This window comes from Balaenoptera ricei, chromosome 16 (genome assembly GCF_028023285.1).
Source record: "Balaenoptera ricei isolate mBalRic1 chromosome 16, mBalRic1.hap2, whole genome shotgun sequence".
NCBI lineage: Eukaryota > Metazoa > Chordata > Mammalia > Artiodactyla > Balaenopteridae > Balaenoptera > Balaenoptera ricei.
The window spans coordinates 65,827,181-65,848,991 of NC_082654.1; the positions used below are offsets into that span (position 1 = coordinate 65,827,181).

At 41.0% G+C, this 21,811-nt stretch overlaps 1 protein-coding gene across 1 annotated transcript; it reads left to right on the plus strand.

Moving 5' to 3' along the window:
• The first annotated feature begins 12,897 nt into the window (after positions 1–12,897).
• On the plus strand, positions 12,898–13,839 carry ATOH7 (atonal bHLH transcription factor 7). Its single transcript, XM_059900354.1, has one exon. The coding sequence runs from the start codon at positions 12,924–12,926 to the stop codon at positions 13,380–13,382; it is 459 nt and encodes a 152-aa protein (XP_059756337.1). The 5' UTR covers positions 12,898–12,923; the 3' UTR covers positions 13,383–13,839.
• The last annotated feature ends 7,972 nt before the right edge of the window (positions 13,840–21,811 follow it).

Here is a 21,811-nt window from a genome sequence, read left to right on the forward strand (position 1 = left end):
TCCCTCAAATAGGGAGATTTTCATACGATGTCACCAAGGGGTGGGTAACTTTGTAACAAAGCTAAAGACACGAATCCCTCTTAGGGCCAGTTCAATTCCTGCTCTTTTCTGGCCATGGAGTGCATCCTCCCCCTGTAGACATGACCAGCCTCCACCCAGATAGCTGCCCTTGGCACAACCCATCCCCACTTCTGCAGGAGCCACTTGGAGCATCCGTGGTCTTGCTTTAGCTTATTAGACTTCACATAATTCACCAAAACTTCCGCCAGCTTCCCGGAATTTTCATGTTTCCACGTCATAAGTTAGCAGTTAGAGCCTTCTCTTACGGAGCTCCCTGCTTGAGGACTCTAGGGCCTTCCATTTGTCTCTCTGAGTCTCCCACTCTTCCTCTCCTCCCCACACGGTAAAGGGACTGGGATCAGACCAGGGGGAAGCAGTTAGGTGGGTCTCCAGGCAGGTCTTGGATAAAACCAGAAAAGAGTTGGATCAGCTTCAGAAGCAGACTTGGTGGTTTGGTTGAACTGGGTCACCTCCTTGACCCCAAGGCACTGATGCTGTCCACCAGCACCTGAAACCTGAAGACACACACTGCTACTGTTATGAGTTATGTCCCCATTTCTTTTTTTTTTTTTTTTGGCCCCCAGGGTGGCATGCGGGATTTTAGTTCCCAGACCAGGTATCAAACCTGTGCCCCATGCAGTGGAAGTGCTGAGTCCTAACCACTGGACCTCCAGGGAATTCCTGACTTATGTCCCTGTTTCCAGGCCAGTTATAATGAACCATAATATCTCCATCACTCAGCTTCAACAACTATTAACTCATAGGCAATTTTGTTTTACCTATACTTCCACCCATTTCCCTTTGTCCTAGATTATTTTGAAGCAAATCCCACACATTATATAATTTCATTTGTGACTATTTCAGTATGTATCTCTAAAATATAAGGACTTGCATCTTCCCTGGTGGTCCAGCAGTTAAGACTCCGTGCTCCCAATGCAGGGGGCCCAGGTTCGATCCCTGGTCAGGGAACTAAGATCTTGCATGCTGCAACTAAGACCCGGCGCAGCCAAATAAATAAATATTAAAAAAAAAATATATATATAAGGACTTAATGTAACCATGATATTTTTATTACACTGAAAATAATTAACAGTAATTCCTTATCGAATGTGCAATCAGTGTGCAAATTTCCCTCATTGTCTCATAAACATTTTTAGAGTTGGTTTGAGTCAGGATTCAAACAAGAGCCACACATTGTACCTGGTTGATATGGTTCTAGCCTCTTGTTCTAATTTCCTAGGTTCCCGCTTCACTTTTTGTTCATGCAGGATACTTGTTATCAATGTGTCAGTTGTCCTACTGAGATTCTCAGTTCTGGATTTTGCTGATTGCGCCCCCCCGCCCCGCGTGGTATCTCTTGACATGTTTCTGTGTCCCCTGAAGGTCATGCAAATTGATTGTTCGAGGTGGAGGCCTAATAAGATTCAGGTTCAACTTTTTAGTAGATACACCAGGTGCTGTGTTTTTCCATCAGGAGGCATACGATGTCTGATTCTGTCTGTTTCTATCTCTTTTTAGTGGATTAATTGGACAATAGTTAGAAGCATTCAAATAACAGTGGTAGGTTATTCACAGGCATGTGTTACCACCAGGCCTTGGGCAATGAACTGTGGGTTAGGCTGGAGTTTGAATCTTACCCTGCCACCAATGCCCTTCTCTCTGTTGGCACTTCCTTTCCTGGGTCCCTTTATGTACGGTCAAATTCTGGGCTGGCTGCCAGCTGAGCAGTGATCTCTGACCATCCTGCTCACCGGCCAGTTTTTTGCCCTGAAAGTTTTCTCAGCCCCAACAGTCTCCTCCCAGCACATCCACCTCACCCTCAGCACTACCTGGAGTGTCTGCATGCTCACAAGTCACTTTATAAGAGAAATCTTCAGGACTCAAAAGAATGCCTAGAATGTAGAAGAGAAGAGGTTGGTTCCTTCATTTCAAAATAGCAAGTTAAACTTTTGAGTGTAAAGACATACAGATTTTTTTTTTTTTTAAAATACACAGATATTTTTAAGACGGCCTTTTCCTTAATGTAAGAGTGTGGACTCAGGTTGCATTTTCCAAAAATGTTTTCTGTGGGTACTGCTCTCTGGATATCCTCTGAGATGAAGAGTTTCCATGGCCACATAATTTAGGAAACTCTGCATTTCCCATTCTGAGAAGGACCATGATCATAGTAAAGCCTGTGCACCTTTGTTTAAGCCAGAATTTCCTTTTCTTTATTGAAGGGTAAGAGTTTCAGGACACACTTTGGGAAACATACTTTGGGGGAACAAATAAAGCTGATCTTCTGGGTGAAGTGAGGCATGGGAGAAAGGGGGCACTGAAGGTTGGAAACAGCACTCTGGAATTTCTCTGACCTATTTGAGTATGGAGACACTTGGGAGATCGAATTGGTAAAAGGTTCTTATAGTGGGCTTCTGCAGAAAACTTGTGTTCCAGGGTGTTTCTTGGCCTAAAGTCATCAAGTAGTTAAGTAAACTTTTGGCTTCCATCCGAGATGACTTACCTGCATCCTGCATGACACCAGGGAGCATGGAGGCATGAACCACTGTAACCTGGGTCCCAATTCAGTGTTCATCAGTTAGTAGCAAAGCAAACTTGCTAGGGTGAATTAAGTTACCTAGATGACCTAGAGTGACACATTATATGGCAACTGGGCATTAGCCACTGGGGAACAGGACAAGTGAGCTGAAAGGAAAGGGTTGTGGGCATTACTTGTATTCTGAGCACTGCAGTCAGCAGTGGTTTTATGACTGGCAAAGCGTCAGGTGCTCAGTTGTCTGGTCCACTGAAGCCTCAAGAGCAGGCAGCGGCGGGGAGGTGAACATGCAAGCAGTGGAAGGCTGGAGTTGGAAGAGCCGACTCAGTGGTGAAACTGGCCTGCGAGGAGGATGGTCAGGAGCCCAGTGTCAGAGGGGTATTGCCAACTTAGGCTCCCTCTCCTTTGGTACTGACTTCTGAGGATCTGAGATTGTGTGAAGAGATGCAGAAGCAGGAGGCTTTATGTTTGGCAAAATGTGGAAATGATCAAGTGGTGGGTCCTGGGGCTCCAGAAGAATGTGTAGGATGAAGCAGGCCCCTTGTCCTCTTCTGAGAGAAGAGCAAGTGACCAGTTCTTGGGAGAAGAGAGCTCATGGTAAATGAGGGACCCCACTCACCAGACTGAGGGTCGTACAGCCTCCAGGAACCCAAGGAGGGGGGCATACAGTGACACAGTGGGAGACGGGAAGTGGAGGGTGAGGGTGCTGCAGAAGGGTCCAAAGAGGAAGGCTGAGGTCAGTGAGTCCTTAGAAGCTTCTCATCCACCCCCAGGCACATCAGACACCAAGCTCAGCACTAGGTACTAATTCTATACCAGTAGCGGGAGATGGTGCTCCAAGGAAACCTCAGACTTGGTTCGCAGAAATAGTCTAATCGTGCCTGCCAATTACCCGCCCCACTGCCTACTGTTTAGCAGGGCTGAGACTTGCTGGGACTGACACAGTGCTGTGAACATGTTACAGCACTTTAATGAAGGTCTACTATGTGCCAGGCATCCTTCTAGGCACTGGGGGCCCAGTGATGAATAAGTCTCTTTCTCTGACATCAAAGCTCTTCTAGGCAAGACTCAGTGCAACACGGAGCATGGGCTCTAGGAAGAAAGAGAACTGGGTTTCAAATCTAGTCACTGGCTGTGTAGCTCAGTTTAACCAGAGCCTTCAGTTTTCTTGGCCACAAAATGAAGATTGTAACAGTCCCTACTCAAAAGGTATGATGAGGCTAGGAACTAAGACCTGGTAAGCATTTGGTGTTTCCCGTAGGTGTTAATTTTTTTATGGTGATGATATTGGTTTCCTTTGCTTAAGATCAGCCTGAGTAAGACCTTCAGTCAACAACAACAGCAAATATGTATTCACTGAACACTCTAGACCCAGATATCTAAAATTTGCCCCTTCCCTCAAAAAAACTTACAACCTATCTGGAGAAACAGAAATTAAATTCATCAGAATATAGCAACAATACCAAGTTTTAAATATCCATGAGGGTAGAGATTTTTGCGGTGCGGTCAACACTATTTCTAGGGCTTACAACAGTACCCAGCACATAGTACGTGCAATACATATTTGTTGAATAAACAAATGAATGAAAATTAGTTTGAAACAATGAAACAAATTGGTATATGGTTGCCAAATGAATAGAAAAGAGTATATACTCCTATGACTACCAATGTCGGACTCCACTTAGACAGAGCCTAGGAATCTGATGGGTACAGATATCTGGTCAGCTAGGCATGATTTCTTTTTTGCTCCCCACTCAGGGGAAGTCAGTAGGAGGCAGGAAAGTAAGACTCAAACACGATGGTGAGGAGGGACAGGGACACAACCTCAGAATTAAAAGACCTGGGGACATTTAGAATAACTTGTGCAGCCAAGCTGCTGAAACTGCACAAGGAAACAAAAAAGCAACACCAGCTCAAATCAACAGAAAACCGCTTCCCCTTGGGGCAGGGAGCTGGCATCAGCGGCTGGCCTGGGCTGACGAGGCCTCTGGGCTTTTACTCTGCGCTGACTCAGGTAACTGCCTGAAACCTGGATTGTAATGAGAGCCACCCTTTGGGGGAGTAAGCCACCTGCTCACTGTGAAGCAGCAGATAGCACAATTTCAGAGCAGAAACAGAAGCAGCAGGCCTGTGGTCCCTGCCTTTGGAGGGCACAGTTTTCCCCTAAAGAGTCCTATTAGCAGGAGGAAAAAGAGCTGTGTTGCTAAGGGGGACAGTTTCTACTCTCCCTTTGTGTGTGGGGTCCTTTCATCTCCCTTTTCCTCCTCCCTTCTTTTCCTTCGTTCCTTCAACCAGTATTTCTTGAGCATCTGTTATGTACTAGACACAATTCTAGATCCTGGAGATATAGCTAGGAACAGTACAGAGGAAGCCCCTGAATTCCTGGAGTTTCTAAACAAACAACTAAGGACATACAGCATCAGATAGAGCAGGAGCTGAGTGATACAACGGAGCCAGCCAGGGAAGATCTGGGGAAATGGCATTTGAGGCTGGGGGAGCAACCAGTGAAGAAGCCCCAAGCTGTGGGTGAGTGTGGGCAGTGGAGGAGGAGTAGCCTTTTGAGCGGGCAGCAGTAAGAGAGGTAGCCGAAATCCTTCTTCCTCCAGAGCACAGTGAAATCTCCTTGCTCTGAGCTCCTAATTGTACTAACTATGTACTGCCTCATGCCTAGGACAGTGGTCCCAACTTTTCTGCTCAAGTGCTCCTATCAGTTAAAAAAAAAAAAGCATTGGTATATACTCACATATAAATATATGTATTTATATTTTGTACACTATAAAACATACCCTGAGACAGAAATGAAAAGAATGAGATAAAATAAATATCAGCAAAATTTCTAATCATTTCCCATACTCTAATGGACTATCTAGTGCACCTCTTGGGGGCCATGACCCTGGTTTACTACTCAGGCTAGTCTTTTTTTTTTCTTTTCTTTTTTTTAAAGCTTTTCTTTATTATTATTATTATAACAATTATTTTTTGGCTGCACTGCAAGGCTTGCCTGATCCCGACCAGGGATCGAACCTGAGGCATTGGCAGTGAAAGTGCCAAGTCCTAACCACTGGACCGCCAGGAATTTCCCTCAGGCAACTTTTTTTTGTTTTTTGTTTTTTTGTTTTTTTTTTGTTTTGTTTTTTTTTTTTTTTAATTGAACGATTGTGTAAAGCATGATGACTGGCATATAATTAGTGCTTAATATATTTTAGTCAGTAAACAACACAGTGAATGCAAAAAATGGTACCTATTACCTTTTTAGCTTTTGAGTCTGCTAGTCAAAGACTGTATATCATTACTTCTGTTCCCCCAAAAGATTAGGCAAAAAGCCCTATGATGCCTTAAATTCTTATGATCAAGTCACCCTTTTGGTTTGAAATTTTACCACTTAACCTAGTAACACCTATTAACCACTCTTGAAAGTTAGTTGATCAGATTAGCCTGTAGTCAGTTAGTAGGAAGCAGAGCTCCTGGGATGGGGTAAAGGGAGGGATGTAGATTAATAAGATTGCCAAATATAATACAAGCTGTCCAGTTATAATTTTTAGTATATATATCCCATGCAATGTAAGGACTGTGGTTATACTAAAAATTATTCATTGTTTATCTAACATTCAAATTTAATTGGTCATTATGTATTTGTATTTGTTAAATCAGGCAACTTTAAAACAGAATAAATCCATTTCCATTGGAGGGGGATTTGCTTGGGCAAGAGAATTAGAATTCAGAAGTGTGATGGTTGTCAGGCAACTTTTTTGATGTGTCTTGGATCTTATCTCCACAACTAGATGGTGAATTCCATTAGGCTAAATGCGGTCTTATCCCTGCTGTTGCCTGGCACAGGGCTGAACAGATGGAAATAGTAATTACTGTCCAAGAGACAAAGGCTCTAATTCTGGCGGACACATAGACCATGGGGCACTAGTGTGGAGGGTCTCTGTGCAGGGATAGGTCCTATGGCCTTTCTGTGGCCAGGTGAAAGATTCCTTGTATCAGTCAGGGTTCAACCAGGGAAGCAGAGCCACTGTGAGTATTATAGAAGAAGGAATTTATTATAAGGATGAGTCCTTACACACTTGGGGAAGGAGCTAGGGACATAAAGTTCCAAAAAGGGCTATTGAAGGATGAGAGAACAGTCGCTAAGCAGCCCTGGCTGGGCTGAATGAGTCAGAGCTTGCAGGGGAGTCTGGAAGCCAAGCATGTCCAGCTGCAGGAGTAAGACTGGGTGGGGGCACTGGTGCAGAAGTCCGCTTCTTTGAGGCCACCGCCTCTGTGCGTTCACGTGAAGCATCTGATAGTGGGCCTGGGGCCGCTGTTGGTCAGCAGGGCCGGTGGTTGGGGGGGAGCACTGGATGCAGCCTGAGGAAGAGCAAGGACAAGCTGGAATCTACCAGCACCTCTGCATCTGTCCCTCCCAGCCTCTAATCTACACGGATCTTCAGACCATGGCGGCTTCACTTCTGCCTCCCAAGCTCATGCAACTTCACTTTTGCCTAACTCAAACCCAGAAGCACACAGGGAAGGGCATTCTAAAAAACATAGGTCCCAGCCCAGATTTACCATAGAACAGTCCAGCACACCCCTGAGACTGATTCCCTTTGTTATGCATCTATCTACGTTCATGAAAAGAGACATCATGATTATTACTTTTTTTAAAAAAAATGTATTTATTTAGGCTGTACCGGGCCTTTGTTGCAGCACGGACTTCTTAGTTGCGGCATGCATGCGGGATCTAGTTCCCCAACCAGGGATCAAACCCAGGCCCCCCACATTGGGAGTGCAGAGTCTTACCCACTCTGTACCGCCAGGGACGTCTGAGAAACATCATGATTATTGATTCATCTTCTCAGATACCTCAGTTCTAGGAAGGGAAGGACCCTGGATGGTGAGTGCAAACATTTCAGTCACTGGAAAAGTGGAGCATCTCCTGAAAATTAATGCTTTAAAAATATGTGTCTGTCATTGTGAGATTGAACCTCTAACTACAGTGAAACCACCGAATCTGCTACCCAGTAAGGCCCTGAGCTGCGTTGTTTTAGCCTCTGATACTTCAAACTTAGATTGCTCCCGTATCAAAGGCAGAAGGAACTCCTTTGAATTTAACCTTGTCTCCCTGTCCCTATTCACTCTGTGGGTCAAGCACTGAAGAGAAAGGAAATAAAACAAAAATGATCTGGATAATTGCAACAGGTCATTTTGTTTATCTAAACAAGCACCTGTATTGCATTTAATTGTATGCCAGGCATAGGTCTAAGTGCTTTACAAAGAGTAACTAACTCAATCCTCATATCAATTCTATAAGATCTATTATTAACCCTCCTTACAGATAAGGTAAGAGGCTTAGAGAGGTTAGGTAAATTGCTCAAGGTCACACAACTGGAATTCACATCACGATTAACTGTAGCTTTTTTTTTTTTTTAATTGGAATATCGTTGATTACAATGTGGTTAGTTTCAGGTGTACAGCAAAGTGAATCAGTTATACATATACATATATCTACTCTTTTTTAGACTCTTTTCCCATATAGGCCATTACAGAGTATTGAGTCGAGTTCCCTGTGCTATACAGTAGGTCCTTATTAGTTATCTATTTTATATATAGTAGTGTGTATATGTCAGTCCTAATCTCCCAGTTTATCCCTTCCCCCTTAACTGTAGCTTTATGTGTAAAAGATTCAAAAATTATTCATTAAAGTCAAAAGCTGCAGAAACTGATGATGAATTCATTTTCATTATCACTTGTAAAGTATTAGATGTCATTTAAAGAGTGACTTTCTTAGGGACCTGGCAGAGGTCTTTATTTAATAAAACCTCATTTAATGCTCACTACTGCCCTGCGAGGTATGTATTATGATTCCACTTTGCAGATGGAGAAATCAGAGAAGTGATTTGTGCAAGAGTACACAGCTAGTTGAAAGGAGATCCAGGATTCAAAACTGGCTTCAAAGATGCTGCTCAGCCCAGACACTAAGAGGAGGCTAAGATCTACCACCCAGAGTCCAAACCCTACAAGTCATTCTGGTTCTTGGCACTAGAAACTAAATCAGACTCCCAAGCCGGAATTCTCAAGCAGCATGTGCTGGGGGTTGGAGAATCAGCTGGGGCCCTTTAGTGAGCCCGTATTTTCTGGAGGTGAGAGATCATTTCTGGGGCCTAGGACAGGGCCTCCCGTCTTATTCATCTCTCTCTTGGCCCCATTGTTAGTCTCTGTCCCTTCTTAGTTTCTTCCCTCCACTGGGTTTTCTCTTCCCTGGATCATTGAGGGGCAGGCGACAGAGATGCAAGACTTTGCCTCTTCCTTCCTTTCTCTAAACACATAAATCTTTTTGCAGTTTTCTCCCCACTTGGTAACACATAGCACATTATAAAATCACAAGAATGTTTAAAACCTTGCATTTCTGGTCTTTAATGAAATATAAGTGGAACTCAACTTCATTGTTCCTTTGTCTTTTGCTGGCTCACCTCTGATGTCTTTCAGGTACTCAGAGTCCCCCAATTGCCATGCTCTCCAGAAGCAAACCCCATTCCTCATTTTCCGTATTTTTTTGCAAATTCAGAATGAACAAGTGTTCTCCTCTCTTTTAATTGTGTGTTTCTTTGGAGAGTTTTTATTTAGAAAATTATAGTTTTGGATAATTAAGACGTTTACCCTTTAACCTAGACTATCCATTTAATGTAGTAATTTCCAGCCATTGACCTTTAACCGCTAAAATAATGTTTCTCCTACTTTTCTGCTCCTACAGGTGTAAGCTCTTTCTATCTTCTACTCTCTCCCATCTCCATCTGCCAGTTTTGATTTCTGGCCAACCCTAGACATATAGTAACTGCCAATTCACCTGGTAGGATCATGCCCTCAGTATAGAAACATGGTAGAAATTAGTCTGACATGCAAGTTCTTATGGCTCAAATGGCTATAGATGTGTTTCTTGATAAGAAAGGATCAATTCTGCATTCAAAATGTGGATCTAATATGTGTTCTTTACAAAGTGAGGGAATGTAAATTATTTGTAAAGGTTATTCACTGGCAATACACGCATTCTGATGGGCATTTATCTATCATTTACGTAACAATTTTTTCAGCCACTCAGGCTGGGTTGTTTATTACTTGTTATTTTCTATGCACTGTGCTAGACACTAGGGTTATGAAATAAATTACACTGTCCTTTAAGCACAAAATTTCTAATTCTATTCCTGAAACTTTTACTAGTGACTCTGCTGACTTTGGGAAGTCATTAGTGGATCTCAGCTGTCCCAGTATAAACTGAGGGGCTTGTATTAAGTGATCTCAATTTTAAAACCTCTAAAATCAGAGGCTACAGGAGATTTGACTTCTTAATTTAGTCACTAAGTTGTTCAGTGCCTTTGAACCTAATGTTTAGTCTCTGGATCTCAGTCTCCTCCTCTATAAAATAAATGGAAGGTATTAGAGCAGGTTTGGAAACGTGTATTTCAAGGAACTTTGTTAAAAGACCTTTCTAGGAAGAAAGAGTTCTGTGTTCAGGAAGGTCTAGGAAACTATGGAGTCAGAAGGTTTCTTTACTCCAGGACTTCTCAGAAACTTTACTATACCAATTTTGCTTCATGACTCTAAGCAGGAAATAGCAGACGTGTTTCCCAAATTTACTTGACAGTGGAATTCTTTTCCCCCAGAAGCATCTTTGTAGTACTAATAAATTGTCCTTCAGAATACATTTGGGCAATGAATTACTATATACCTTCTAAGGCCCTTTATTGCAGCAATACTGTCTATCCTTGGATCAATTTCATGTCACAGATATCTGCTAGTTTGTTCTAATATAGCTGTGTGGTGTGTACACTGCTGGGCTTCCTTTTTCTCTTCAAGTTGTGTTTACAATTCTCTTGGTGCACAGGCTATAATCTCACCAACCCTGAATACATGGCCTGCAAAATCATGCATCTCATTAGCACTTTGGTCAATAGTGTCCAGAACAGTATGTTTTTTAGGGAAATATTCCAAAGGGTAGCACAGAGGAGGCTCCTTGGGGGAAACAGATGAGATAAATGAACATGAGAAATAATAGCATTAGTAGGGCTGATTTCCGTGAAAACTCAAAAAAATGTATTTGACATTTTGATGACTAAACATAGTCTCTCCTGTCATAGGACTGCTGTTCCTGACCAAGACTGTTAAGAATCAGAGTAATAGAGCTGAGTGTCTCCATGCAAAAGTCTGTGTTCAACATCTGTCATGCTGGAGATCATTAATGTCCAATTGCATTCTATTGTCTTCATGTTACTCAACTTCATTTCATTGTCATTGCTTCAGCTGGGGATTAATCAACTATTTATGGGAAGACAGGACTTGGAGTCAGGGCAGTCACAATGGGGTTTTAGTCTCAAGCAATGGTAAGGGAAGTAAGACACAGTTAAAAGACTCCTGATTTGTGGGAGCTTGTTGATAATTTAATTAAACAAAAATATCTGAGAATAATGCCTACATAATCCATATTTCAAAAGGAGAAAGAACAAACTTGATCTTAGTAAAGAATCCAGAAATGATTCTGGCTTGAATCTATTTGGAACTGGTTTCTTTGCCACTTTACTCTTCTTTAAGATCTAGAAAGAAGCTGAGATAAGAGAATCAAGTTAATGGTTTCTCTATAAATCAGCACATCACTATCAATAGTGGAAATCATGCTTCATTATTGTTCCTGAGGACAGTTGACACAACTGAAACATCCAAGTAGTATGACATATTTATAGCTTTATGAGGTGGGGGAAAAAGTCTTCCATTAGGAATTATTTTTTTAAAACCTCACAAATCACTTAGATATTCCCATTTTGTATATGTATGCACATTATGATTAGTTTTATTAGATTTAAAAGTCAAATTAAATAATTAAGTGATTATCATCTCAATATATGTCCCGAAAACATTTATAAACCGGTGTCAGGGGGAATTGAGTATAAATTCTGAATTTGCCTAAGTATCCAAGCTCACGCAATCCAATTATATAGTAGAATAATATACATCTTTTACATACACATTAATATCTTTTTAAAACCATTTTTTAAATTGAAGTATAGTTAATTTACAATGTTGTGTTAGTTTCAGGTGTACAGCAAAGTGATTCAGTTTATATATATATTCTTTTTCAGATTTTTTTCCATTATAGGTTACTACAAAATATTGAATATAGTTCCCTGTGCTATACAGTAGGTCCTTGTTTATCTATTTTATATATAGTAGTGTGTGTATGTTAATCCCAAACTCCTAATTTATTCCCCACCCGATCCCCTTTGGTAACCATAAGTTTATTTTCTATGTCTGTGAGCATATCAATATCTTTTAATATGTTGTGATAAATTATTCTGCAGAAAACAGCCAAATTATTTGCACAGTAAAATTTCAGGTCTGAAATAATATTAGGACCTACTAGTTTGTCCCAACTTGCTTAATAGCTAAAATAAAATGAATATACTCAATTGAATACATTCAATCAGCATTGTGCAAAATTGCCACACATCTTGACAAAGCGAAATTTTCTGGCACTAAACGTCTATATATCTTAAAATTTCAAGACCAACATATTCACACAAGTGATTTCTAATAATTTAAAACCCTTGGTTCAGTTTTTGATAATGTAAGCTGCTCGCTGATATGGGAAAGGATGAACCAAGCCCTCCGCCCACCCCCACCTTGTTATTCTTTTGGGGACAGCCCGGCCACTCCAGATGGTGTGTTAGTGTTGGACATAGCTTTGGAGAAACTTCCAACAGACGAAGGCTGTAATGTCAGGATTTTGCCGTGCGTCGTCCCCCTTCCCCCCTGCAGTTCCCAGGGTAGGAAGGTGCTGAGATGGAAGCCGAGGGACGCCCACCCACCTGCCACCACCTGTTTCCCTCCTTCAGCGCTCTGCTATAAATTCTCCTCCTTCAAAGGTGCATCCAGCACTCTCCGACAGCTACTGCGGAAGAAGCGCTCCTTTCCTGAGCTTGGGGAAAGATTTTGTCTTCCAGAAAAGAAGTCTCGGGCTTTCCCAGAGGACTTGAAAGACATTTCCCGAACCAGCGACACCAATTCTGCTGCAGGAGAGTTCCCTTCTCTTTTTCAACTTCACGTTGGGAAAATGACTTTCTCTTCCACATCTCAATTTCCCCTAAACTTTGGCAAGTGAAGAGACATCAATCTGGCTATCCAATAGGACAGAAGGCGGGGCCCCGCACTCCCACTACAAACTTCGAACCACACGGTTGTTTTGTGCATGACTTATTTGCTAAGAAGAGCCAAGTTTCAGAGCGGCTCCATACACCAGCCCACGCACAGGTCCTGAGCGGACCAGAGAGCTCGGCGCCTCCCTCTTTCCGGCGGGGGAATGAAGTCCTGCAAGCCCAGCAACCCAGCGGCGGGAGCGCGTGCCGCGCCCCCGTGCGCGGGCGGCGCCGAGTGCGCGGGCACATGCTCCGGGGAGGGGCGGCTGGAGAGCGCGGCGCGCAGGCGCCTAGCGGCCAACGCGCGCGAGCGCCGCCGCATGCAGGGGCTCAACACGGCTTTTGACCGTCTGCGCAGGGTGGTACCCCAATGGGGCCAGGATAAAAAACTGTCCAAGTACGAGACCCTGCAGATGGCGCTGAGCTACATCATGGCTCTGACCCGCATCCTGGCCGAGGCAGAGCGATTCGGCTCCGAGCGGGACTGGGTCAATCTCCACTGTGAGCACTTCGGCCGAGACCACTACCTTCCGTTCGCGGGCGCGAAGCTGCCGGGCGAGAGCGAGCCCTACGGCCAAAGGCTCTTCAGCTTCCAGCCCGAGCCCTTCCAGATGGCCAGTTAGGACGCGCGACCCTGCCGGAATGAGACGCCCAGTGATCCGCGCTCTGGAGCCGTAACCTTCCCCCAAGTAGCTGGTCGGGCTATCGGTGGCGTAGGATGCATTCTTAGAATAAAATTAACAAATTTCCAGGTTACTTTTATTCGCATCTCCAGTCCTAGGGACGCAATGACTTTATTGCTTTTCTTTTATTCCTCCTTAGTATGTTGTAGATTTCATTAATGGATCTTGGAATGGTTTTGATTGCTGAAAGTAATGCCCCCTCCCCCTTTTCTGGACTACCTTGAGAGAAAACAATCTTAAGAAAAATAGGATTAGGTTATACTGCAGTTTTAGTCCTCACTTTCTTAAACTTTGTAGGTTTGTCCTGTTAGGGTGAAGTTACAGTATCTATTACTTGTGTATACTTAATACAGAGCTGCCTTCCTGTCTTATAAATGCAGTTATGCTTAGTGCATTGTGTGTCCATGCATGAAGCAGTAGAAAGTTTTCTTTCTTTCCTTCTTTTTTTGGTAGAGTACATGGGCGTGAGTGCTCTGTATTTTTTAAAACTGTGTATACATTATTAAAGTATAGATTTTGTAAAATATAATAAAAACGTGGGTTTGTTTTTCATGCCAAGTGCCCTGCTAGTTTCCTGATGGCACTAAAGGCCTGTTTGTTTGGGGGGGTGATGATATTGAGTGCTTATCTGAGTAAAGATGTGGAGCGTTTAAATCTAATCCCACCAATTGGCAAAGTGCTGTTTTGTAATACTTCATCAAAAAAAGACAAGCTGATGAGAGTACAAGTAATTAATTTGAAAGTTTTCTCTGTCAACTTGGAAATATAGATATATTTTTCAAGGTTTTTAAAAAGATTAAATTAATTGAAATAATGTTTAGCTTTTAAGCAACTAGATTTACAGTTCCTTAATATTTTATTTTCCTTATTAAGCCAATTACTAACTACTAATTCCTTACAAGTACCCAAATATATATATTTGCATATATACATTTGTGTGTGTGTGTGTGTGTGTATATATATATATATATATATATATATATATATATATATATATGGCTTTTGAAAGTGATTTTCTTTTAATCAGTACCAGTTGAGCAATGAGGGCTTCACTACCATCAAGGCTAATCAAAAAAGGAGCAATATAATATACGTGGTATTGGTTTGAATTACTTTTTATAAATTTGCTTAACCATTGGATGAATAAACCAAGCCCTTAATGTAAAGAACGACTTGGTCAACAGCACTGCACGCTTTTGAGAGAATGTCTTGCTAATAATTGGAAAAAGCAAGGCTCTATGCATTTGGAGCTTGTCACAAGTCACCAAAGCAGCATTTCCCAAACCCTTTTATTATGTGTTCCAACACCTAACATCAAGGCACAGCCACCTATTTGCCGTTTATCCACAGAGTCTTCATCAAAATTTTTACTTTCTTAGTTATGCCTGATTATCAAAATCCTTTTGGTTTGTAGTGAGCGGAAGTATCTTCCCCATAAACTAAAACTTACAAAATCACAAGTGTATCACTAGAAATCCATTGAGAGACTAATGCTGAATTTCCCTTTCCTTCTGATATCTGTTAATAAGAAACTGAGGTGTGCTCAGGACTTTCCTTCCTCGGTGCAAATTAGAGGATAAAATGTTTAACCTCTTGACTTCAGCAGCTCTTAGAAGACATTGTAGTTCCAGCAGACAACACGGCTCTAGAAGTGATGATGCCCAGACCACTGTCTGGTCCTACTCCGCTCTGCAGTGGGTACGGGGGCTATGGCAACCCTAAGGGCACCTGCCTTCCTCACTATTTGGGCACAATACTCTACTTATTTATACTTAAAATGCGTCATTAGTAACCCCAGTAAGTTTCTGAAGTTTGTAGAATGAAATAAAATCAGTGCTAAAATAGAATGTGTTAATCAGAGAGGATCTCACAGATGTATTCAGATGGTTAGTCCTCTTTTTAGGTAGGGTGCACATTCCTCTCTCTGGACTGTAAGTACCTTGCAAAAGAGAACCATACAGGGATAAACATGCAATATATATATTTGCTTATCAACTTAACAGCAGTTTCTTTTTTTAAAATTAATTTTTATTGGGGTATTGTTGCTTTACAATGTTGTGTTAGTTTTTACTGTACAGCAAAACGAATCAGCTTTACATATACATATATCCCCTCTTTTTTGGATTTCCTTCCCATTTAGGTCACCACAGTGCATTACGTAGAGTTCCCTGTAAGTAGAGGGAACTAAGAGGGAACATTAAGTAGAGAACATGCTATACAGAATGTTCTCATTAGTTATCTATTTTATACCTAGTATCAACAGTATATATGTGTCAATCCCAATCTCCCAGTTCCTCCCACCGCCCCCTTTCCCCCTTGGTATCCATACATTTGTTCTCTACGTCTGTGTCTATTTCTTAATGAAATCAAACAATTTAATTAAAATGATGCTATTCTAATCCTATGCCTCTTCTCCCCCGTCCCCATTCCCCCAAAAGAGTGGGAATCTGTTAACTGTTATGCTTTTAGTTGCCCATTTCCGTGGTTTGGAAATCTCTGGAAGCAACTTAGCTCTTACCAAATTCCTAAGCTTTCCACCCCACTTGATGTACTATTTTTTTCCTGAAAGATATTTGAGGGAAAAGTAAATGGGTCTCAGTGATCAAATCCAATCTATGATAAAACTCCTCAAACTGTATGTTGGGGAATCCATTATGGTTTATGGATTAGGAGCTTGGATAAAACAAATGTAAAATATTTGTGGAGTTAAGGTTCATTTATTACTATACATAATAGAATTTAGATTACCAAGCAACCTAAAAGTTGCTACAGTATACTATATTGTCTCACCTTTGAAAATCTGTGTTCTTTCTAGTTTGATAACAGAACATATTGAAATTCAAAAATATGCTTTTATTCGGGCTTCCTTTTCTTAAGAAATCAACAGATGTTATCAAGCATCTACCCATACCCTGCCTTCTTCAACATCATCCTTGTCCTTGTGTAGGCAGCCAAGAAGAATACACATGTACTAATCAATAAGCAGCCCTGAACAGTGTGTAGCTGAATGCTTCAACAGTATAGTATCGGTAATATGTGCCATAAGAGCTCCTAAGAGAGATATTAAATAATAGAAGAAGACCGACTTACAGGCAGGGTTTGAGTCCCATTAGTTATTATATGTGGGCTCTCCCTAGGTGCCAGCTGCAGGTTGAGGCCAAACCCCAGGGTCAGAAGTCTTGAAGAACCCTATACAAATGAATGGGGCTCTGAAGATGGGAAAGGCCATCTAAGCTAGTGGTTCTCAACCCAGACTGCTCATTAGAATCTCAGGTAGGGAGTCTTGAAAAATATACCAAATCTGGGGCCCCCAGTTCAAGAATTGATTTAACGGCTCTGAGGTGAGGCCTAGGCATAGGTATTTTTTCAGTACTCTCCCGGTGATTCTAACTGGCTGATGGGGTTGAGAACTGCTTAATTAAACAACATCTACTATGACACCATTAACGTCATTACCAAAAACTGATTATATTGATGTCACAGGCTTTGTATTTGCAGATCTTAAGAAGGATTAGGGTATCTTTCTTAACATCCAGTTACACCCAGTTTCTTAGTTAATGAGTTGACCATTATATTAATGAAGATCTAAAATTTCTGCTGGATATGAGCCAGAGGGAACGTATTTGGGTTGTGGTTAATAGTGCTGCAGGATTCAACAATTAAGGCTCAGTTCACTACTTAAATTTTGCCATCTTAGAGTAAAAGTGTTATTTTGGACTGAATTTGGCTCTGCTCTCTGATTAGGTTTCACTAAAGATATCTCTTTTTGCTACCTGTGGGTGAAAGAAATTTCAAAGCACATATAAGACCATAAATATATGACCAACCTTTTCACATGTATATCCATTCCTTTCTCTGATCATGAATATACTAGATGGTGCAAGCTTTAAAGAGTGTTTCATTGAATTAACACAGGACTTTTGGATTGCTGTTTCAAACTGGTAGTGTATCCCCAAAATACCCAAGCCGAAAAAAAACTACTGAGAGCAAGAACTTACCCATCTCACATACAAAGTCTGGGACCAAACCACAAAACAAAACAAACCCAATAACTAACTGAGAATAAATAAAATTTTATTTAATGAATAAAGGAACAGTCCATCACATCCTCTAAACTGCTTTTTAAAACATCCTGGTGAATTAAATACTGGTTCTTAGTTTTTCTTTTTCTAATTGCAAAGTTTCCAAACAAAACACAACCTCCAATAAATCTTTAAGAAAGCAGAACTAGGAAACAGCAACGGGTGTCATGGAGATGATGTGGGCTACTGGAATACAATACCATATACTTCCTGGAGAAAGACACAGTAAATGCTCACAAACATTTTGGCTTAAGCGATCATTGGTTTTCATTTCCAAAGAATATCTAACATGCACGATGCAGAGGAAAGGAATAAAAGCCAAGATCCATTAATTGCTTTCTAGTAATAGAGACGAAATATACAGTTTATATAGTTCACACATTTCAAAATGGTTACTATAATAGTTCTTCCATTAGGATTTCAATAACCAAAAAGGTACTTTAGAAAATAAGTTGACTCTAGCTTCCTGAGATGGAAGCATATCATGTCTGTGAGCCTTCTGGGGCCTGGTGTGTTTTCAAGTGGAAAGAACTCATGCAGGAAGAGAAAGGAAAAGCATGTGTCCCTTGACCATGATTGAATTGTTAGCTGTGGGTGGGTGTGTGTGTGTGTGTGTGGGTGTGTGTGTGCACATGCCTTCGGGCACAAGAACTTTGTCAGTTCTCATGGCTGAAATGAATCATGGAGTTTAAATTCAGACTTGACGTAGCTAAGAATTTGAAAACAGAGACCAAAGGATATGTTCATTTTTGAGGGTCCATATCCATCTGTTATCCTAAGGTTGATTCATTTCAACATAAGGCTAATGACATGCTAGTATGGAACGTTTCTTCATTAGAGCCTAGAGAAGTACAATGGAGTTGTCCTGAACTGCGTAAGCCAGAAAGGAATACAGGGACTCTCTTACTACTTCTCTGTGCACTTCGGAGTCATTCCACTAGCTTCGATCATAGACGCAGGACTCTGAGTTCCCTTAGGCTATTCTGCCTATGTTGAAATAAATTTCCCTGGAATCTGCCTGTAGAAAGCAGATAGGATATTTCTTGAATTTATTTAATTTTTCTCCAGATTTTTTTCAACCACATAGCATCTTGGAAGAAGAAATTCTCCCACTGTGTACTACCCTTCTCAGGAAATACAAAGTAGTGGGACCGGGAAGAAATGTGAACTTTTAAAACAGATTACTTACTTTGGAGAAAAATATTTTTACCATTTTCTTTGGAATGAATAAACCCCTGCTATCACTTTTTTAAAGGGTCTCTACAGTAAACTTCGTAAGTATTTATTTATCCTACCCTCCATCCTGGGAAAGTCTCAGATATTTTGTTTATTTCACAGATAAAGAAACAGAGACTCCAGAGTTATAGCAAAATTAGAGAACATATCTGAAATTCATCTGAATGATTAAAATCCCTATAGGAATTCACCTGAGAATTCCTAGACATAAGGAGCTCTCCTAATGCTATTAAATATTTTATAGATTTTTATCTTGACAGGAAGATAATGAAAGAGAAGAGTAGGTCATGAAACTTAATGCTAAAGCTTGGAAAAAATAAGTGAAATTTAATCAGAAAAGAGGATATGGTTATCTCTGAAATCAAAATACTGAGAAAGTAAAAGTTAATTAACCAGTGTGTGTTAAAAAATACAGTTGCACTCAAATTATCTCATTTGAATTATTTCAGGGTTTTAACTCTCCTTAAAACATACAGTAAAACAGGACTTCCCTGGTGGTGCAGGGGTTAAGAATCCGCCTGACAATGCAGGGGACACGGGTTCAAGCCCTGGTCTGGGAAGATCCCACATGCTGCAGAACAGCTCAGCCTGTGCGCCACAACTACTGAGCTTGCGCTCTAGAGCCCGTGAGCCACAAGTACTGAGACTGCATGCTGCAACTACTGAAGCCTGTGCTCCTAGAGCCCGTGCTCTGCAACCGCAATGAGAAGCCCGCGCACCGCAATGAAGAGTAGCCCCCGCTTGCCACAACTAGAGAAAGCCCGCGCGCAGCAACGAAGACCCAACGCAGCCAAAAAAAAAAAAAAAAAAAAAACATGGTAAATCTGTTTATACTGTGTGCACATACATTTAGTAATCTTTTGATAGTGACTGCTATGGTCAATACTAGAATGTAGTTCACTGGATTCTTGCACCACTAATTGTGGGGAAATTATAGGAATCTGTCTCCAGTTTGCAGATAACTCACTGAATATGTGTAGAAACATTAGGTTCTTTGGAATTTTGGAACATTGAGCAATTCATTCTTACCACATTATATGAAAATCATTCATGTTTCTTAGTGGGTATTAAAGTACTTCTTACTTTAAGAAAACTATACTTGTAACTCCATTAATTTCCAATTGAAACTGGTCAAGCACCCCCCACCCTGCCACCCCCATCTTTCCCATCTTTAAGTTTCATTTTAATGTGTCCCTGTTTTCAGTTAGGAGGTAGAACGAATTTTTATCTTTGAAAGTAAAAAACATTCTATGAGAAGTTTATTGGACTTGCTGGATATTTTAGGAAGACTAAAACCCAGTTATCTTTCTGTTCCTCTAGAGATATCTGACCAGGTTATAATGTATGTGGTAATTTTTACAATTTGAATAATTTAAAAAATCTCTTTTAAGTATCAGATGTATGTATCTGTACATTAAAAAATCAGTTCAATCATCATCAAAAAAACAATCTTTAAACCTGGAAACTAGCACTGTTTTCTGCATTTTAAAGAAAAATGCCCATTTATGTCAACTGTCAAATATTTATTATCAAATAATGTTGAAATATTTTAGTTTTTACTATTAGGGAAACATTTTCTACTCACTTGTATGTTAAATCTTCTAGCAAATTAGCATATATGCCTCTACAGTACAGCAATTTTCTTTATTGCTTACTCTCAGCATTTATGGCACAATTCTCAGAGGATTGAAAAGTGTGTTCTTTCTCTATTTCTTGCAATTTCAAGGCTATTGCTCTTCGGAGTTCGAAGTGGCCATTACTTACATATTAACAAAAAACAGCCTGTGTATGGTTCTATAGCACCAAGTATGCTAACTAATATAATTAGACAGAAAAAGGAGGCAAACATATTTTTAACAAATATGCATTTTTTTTTTTTTGCATCGCACAGATTTTTTAAAAAACATGGTAGTAGCAATTTTTTTTAGCATACTGATGACCACTGCATTGTCAAAGTTTAGAAGATGCTTGGCATTCTTCAAGCAATGCTTCAGTAATTAACTTTCTGAAATACTGATCCACTTAAAACAAGAAAAGGCAATCAGTGGTGAAAAGGACTTCAACAAGCTCTATTGCAATCTAAGTATCTGTTCATCTTCCTGGTGAGGCCCAGTGATTTTCAACTCTACCATTAAGTGGAAATACTTTGAGTCCAGGTTACCCCGGAAGGGACCTTGAATAAAGGTCATTATGAGTAAATTTGCCTTTGAGTTTACAACCAACTTATAAATAGCCCATATACAAACAGACTCAGGCCAGGATCTCAGCTTGGAAGGTTCTTTGGGAGTGTGTAGGGAGGAAGAGGACAGGAGGAGGCTGTGATCAACCAGAATAATTTGGATGCCTGACTCAGTTTTCTAGACCTCCCCTCCCAGCCTGATTTTTTTTTTTTTCCTTTTGCCAGCAGTTCCATCTATTAGAAGTTGATAGAAGTAAGGAAGCAACTGCTTTTAAAAGCGCAGCTCCTCTGTGAAGTTAAAAGACTCTCAGGCATTCAGGATTTGTTCAATTGGACTGCTTTCTCCTGACCACTAAGCCAAGATGCATGGAGCAGGAGTTAGGTCATTTTGGAGCATGAAGCATGTTGGCAGGTGTGGGGAAGGGGTGAGAGGGGATGGGTTACAGCATGGGGGATTATAGAACATGGGGCACAGGGCATCTCGGAGAAAAACACGGAATGGGGATAGAAGCAGAAAGGACCACAGACACTGTAGCTTGGACATGTAGACACAAAAAAGGAGGAAGTAGTCTTTCTTCTATTAGCTGCTTGGCGGTTTGGTTTTCATGCTGCATTTTCTTTCTCCATTTTCCCTCTGATCCCCATTTCCACGACTAACCAAGTTATGAAAAGCTCTTCACTTGTTTGGAAAGAAGGGTGCTTATGGGATCTGCATAGCTTTTTGAAAAAAGGGCCAGAAGGATTGTACCAACTTTCCCTCTTTTCGCCGGTCCATTTTTGCAGTTTTGGAGATTTCTCTGAGGGCTTCATGAATGCTGCATGTCCAACGAGTGTAGTGCAAAATAGCAGGGCCTCATAAGGCCAAAGTGCAT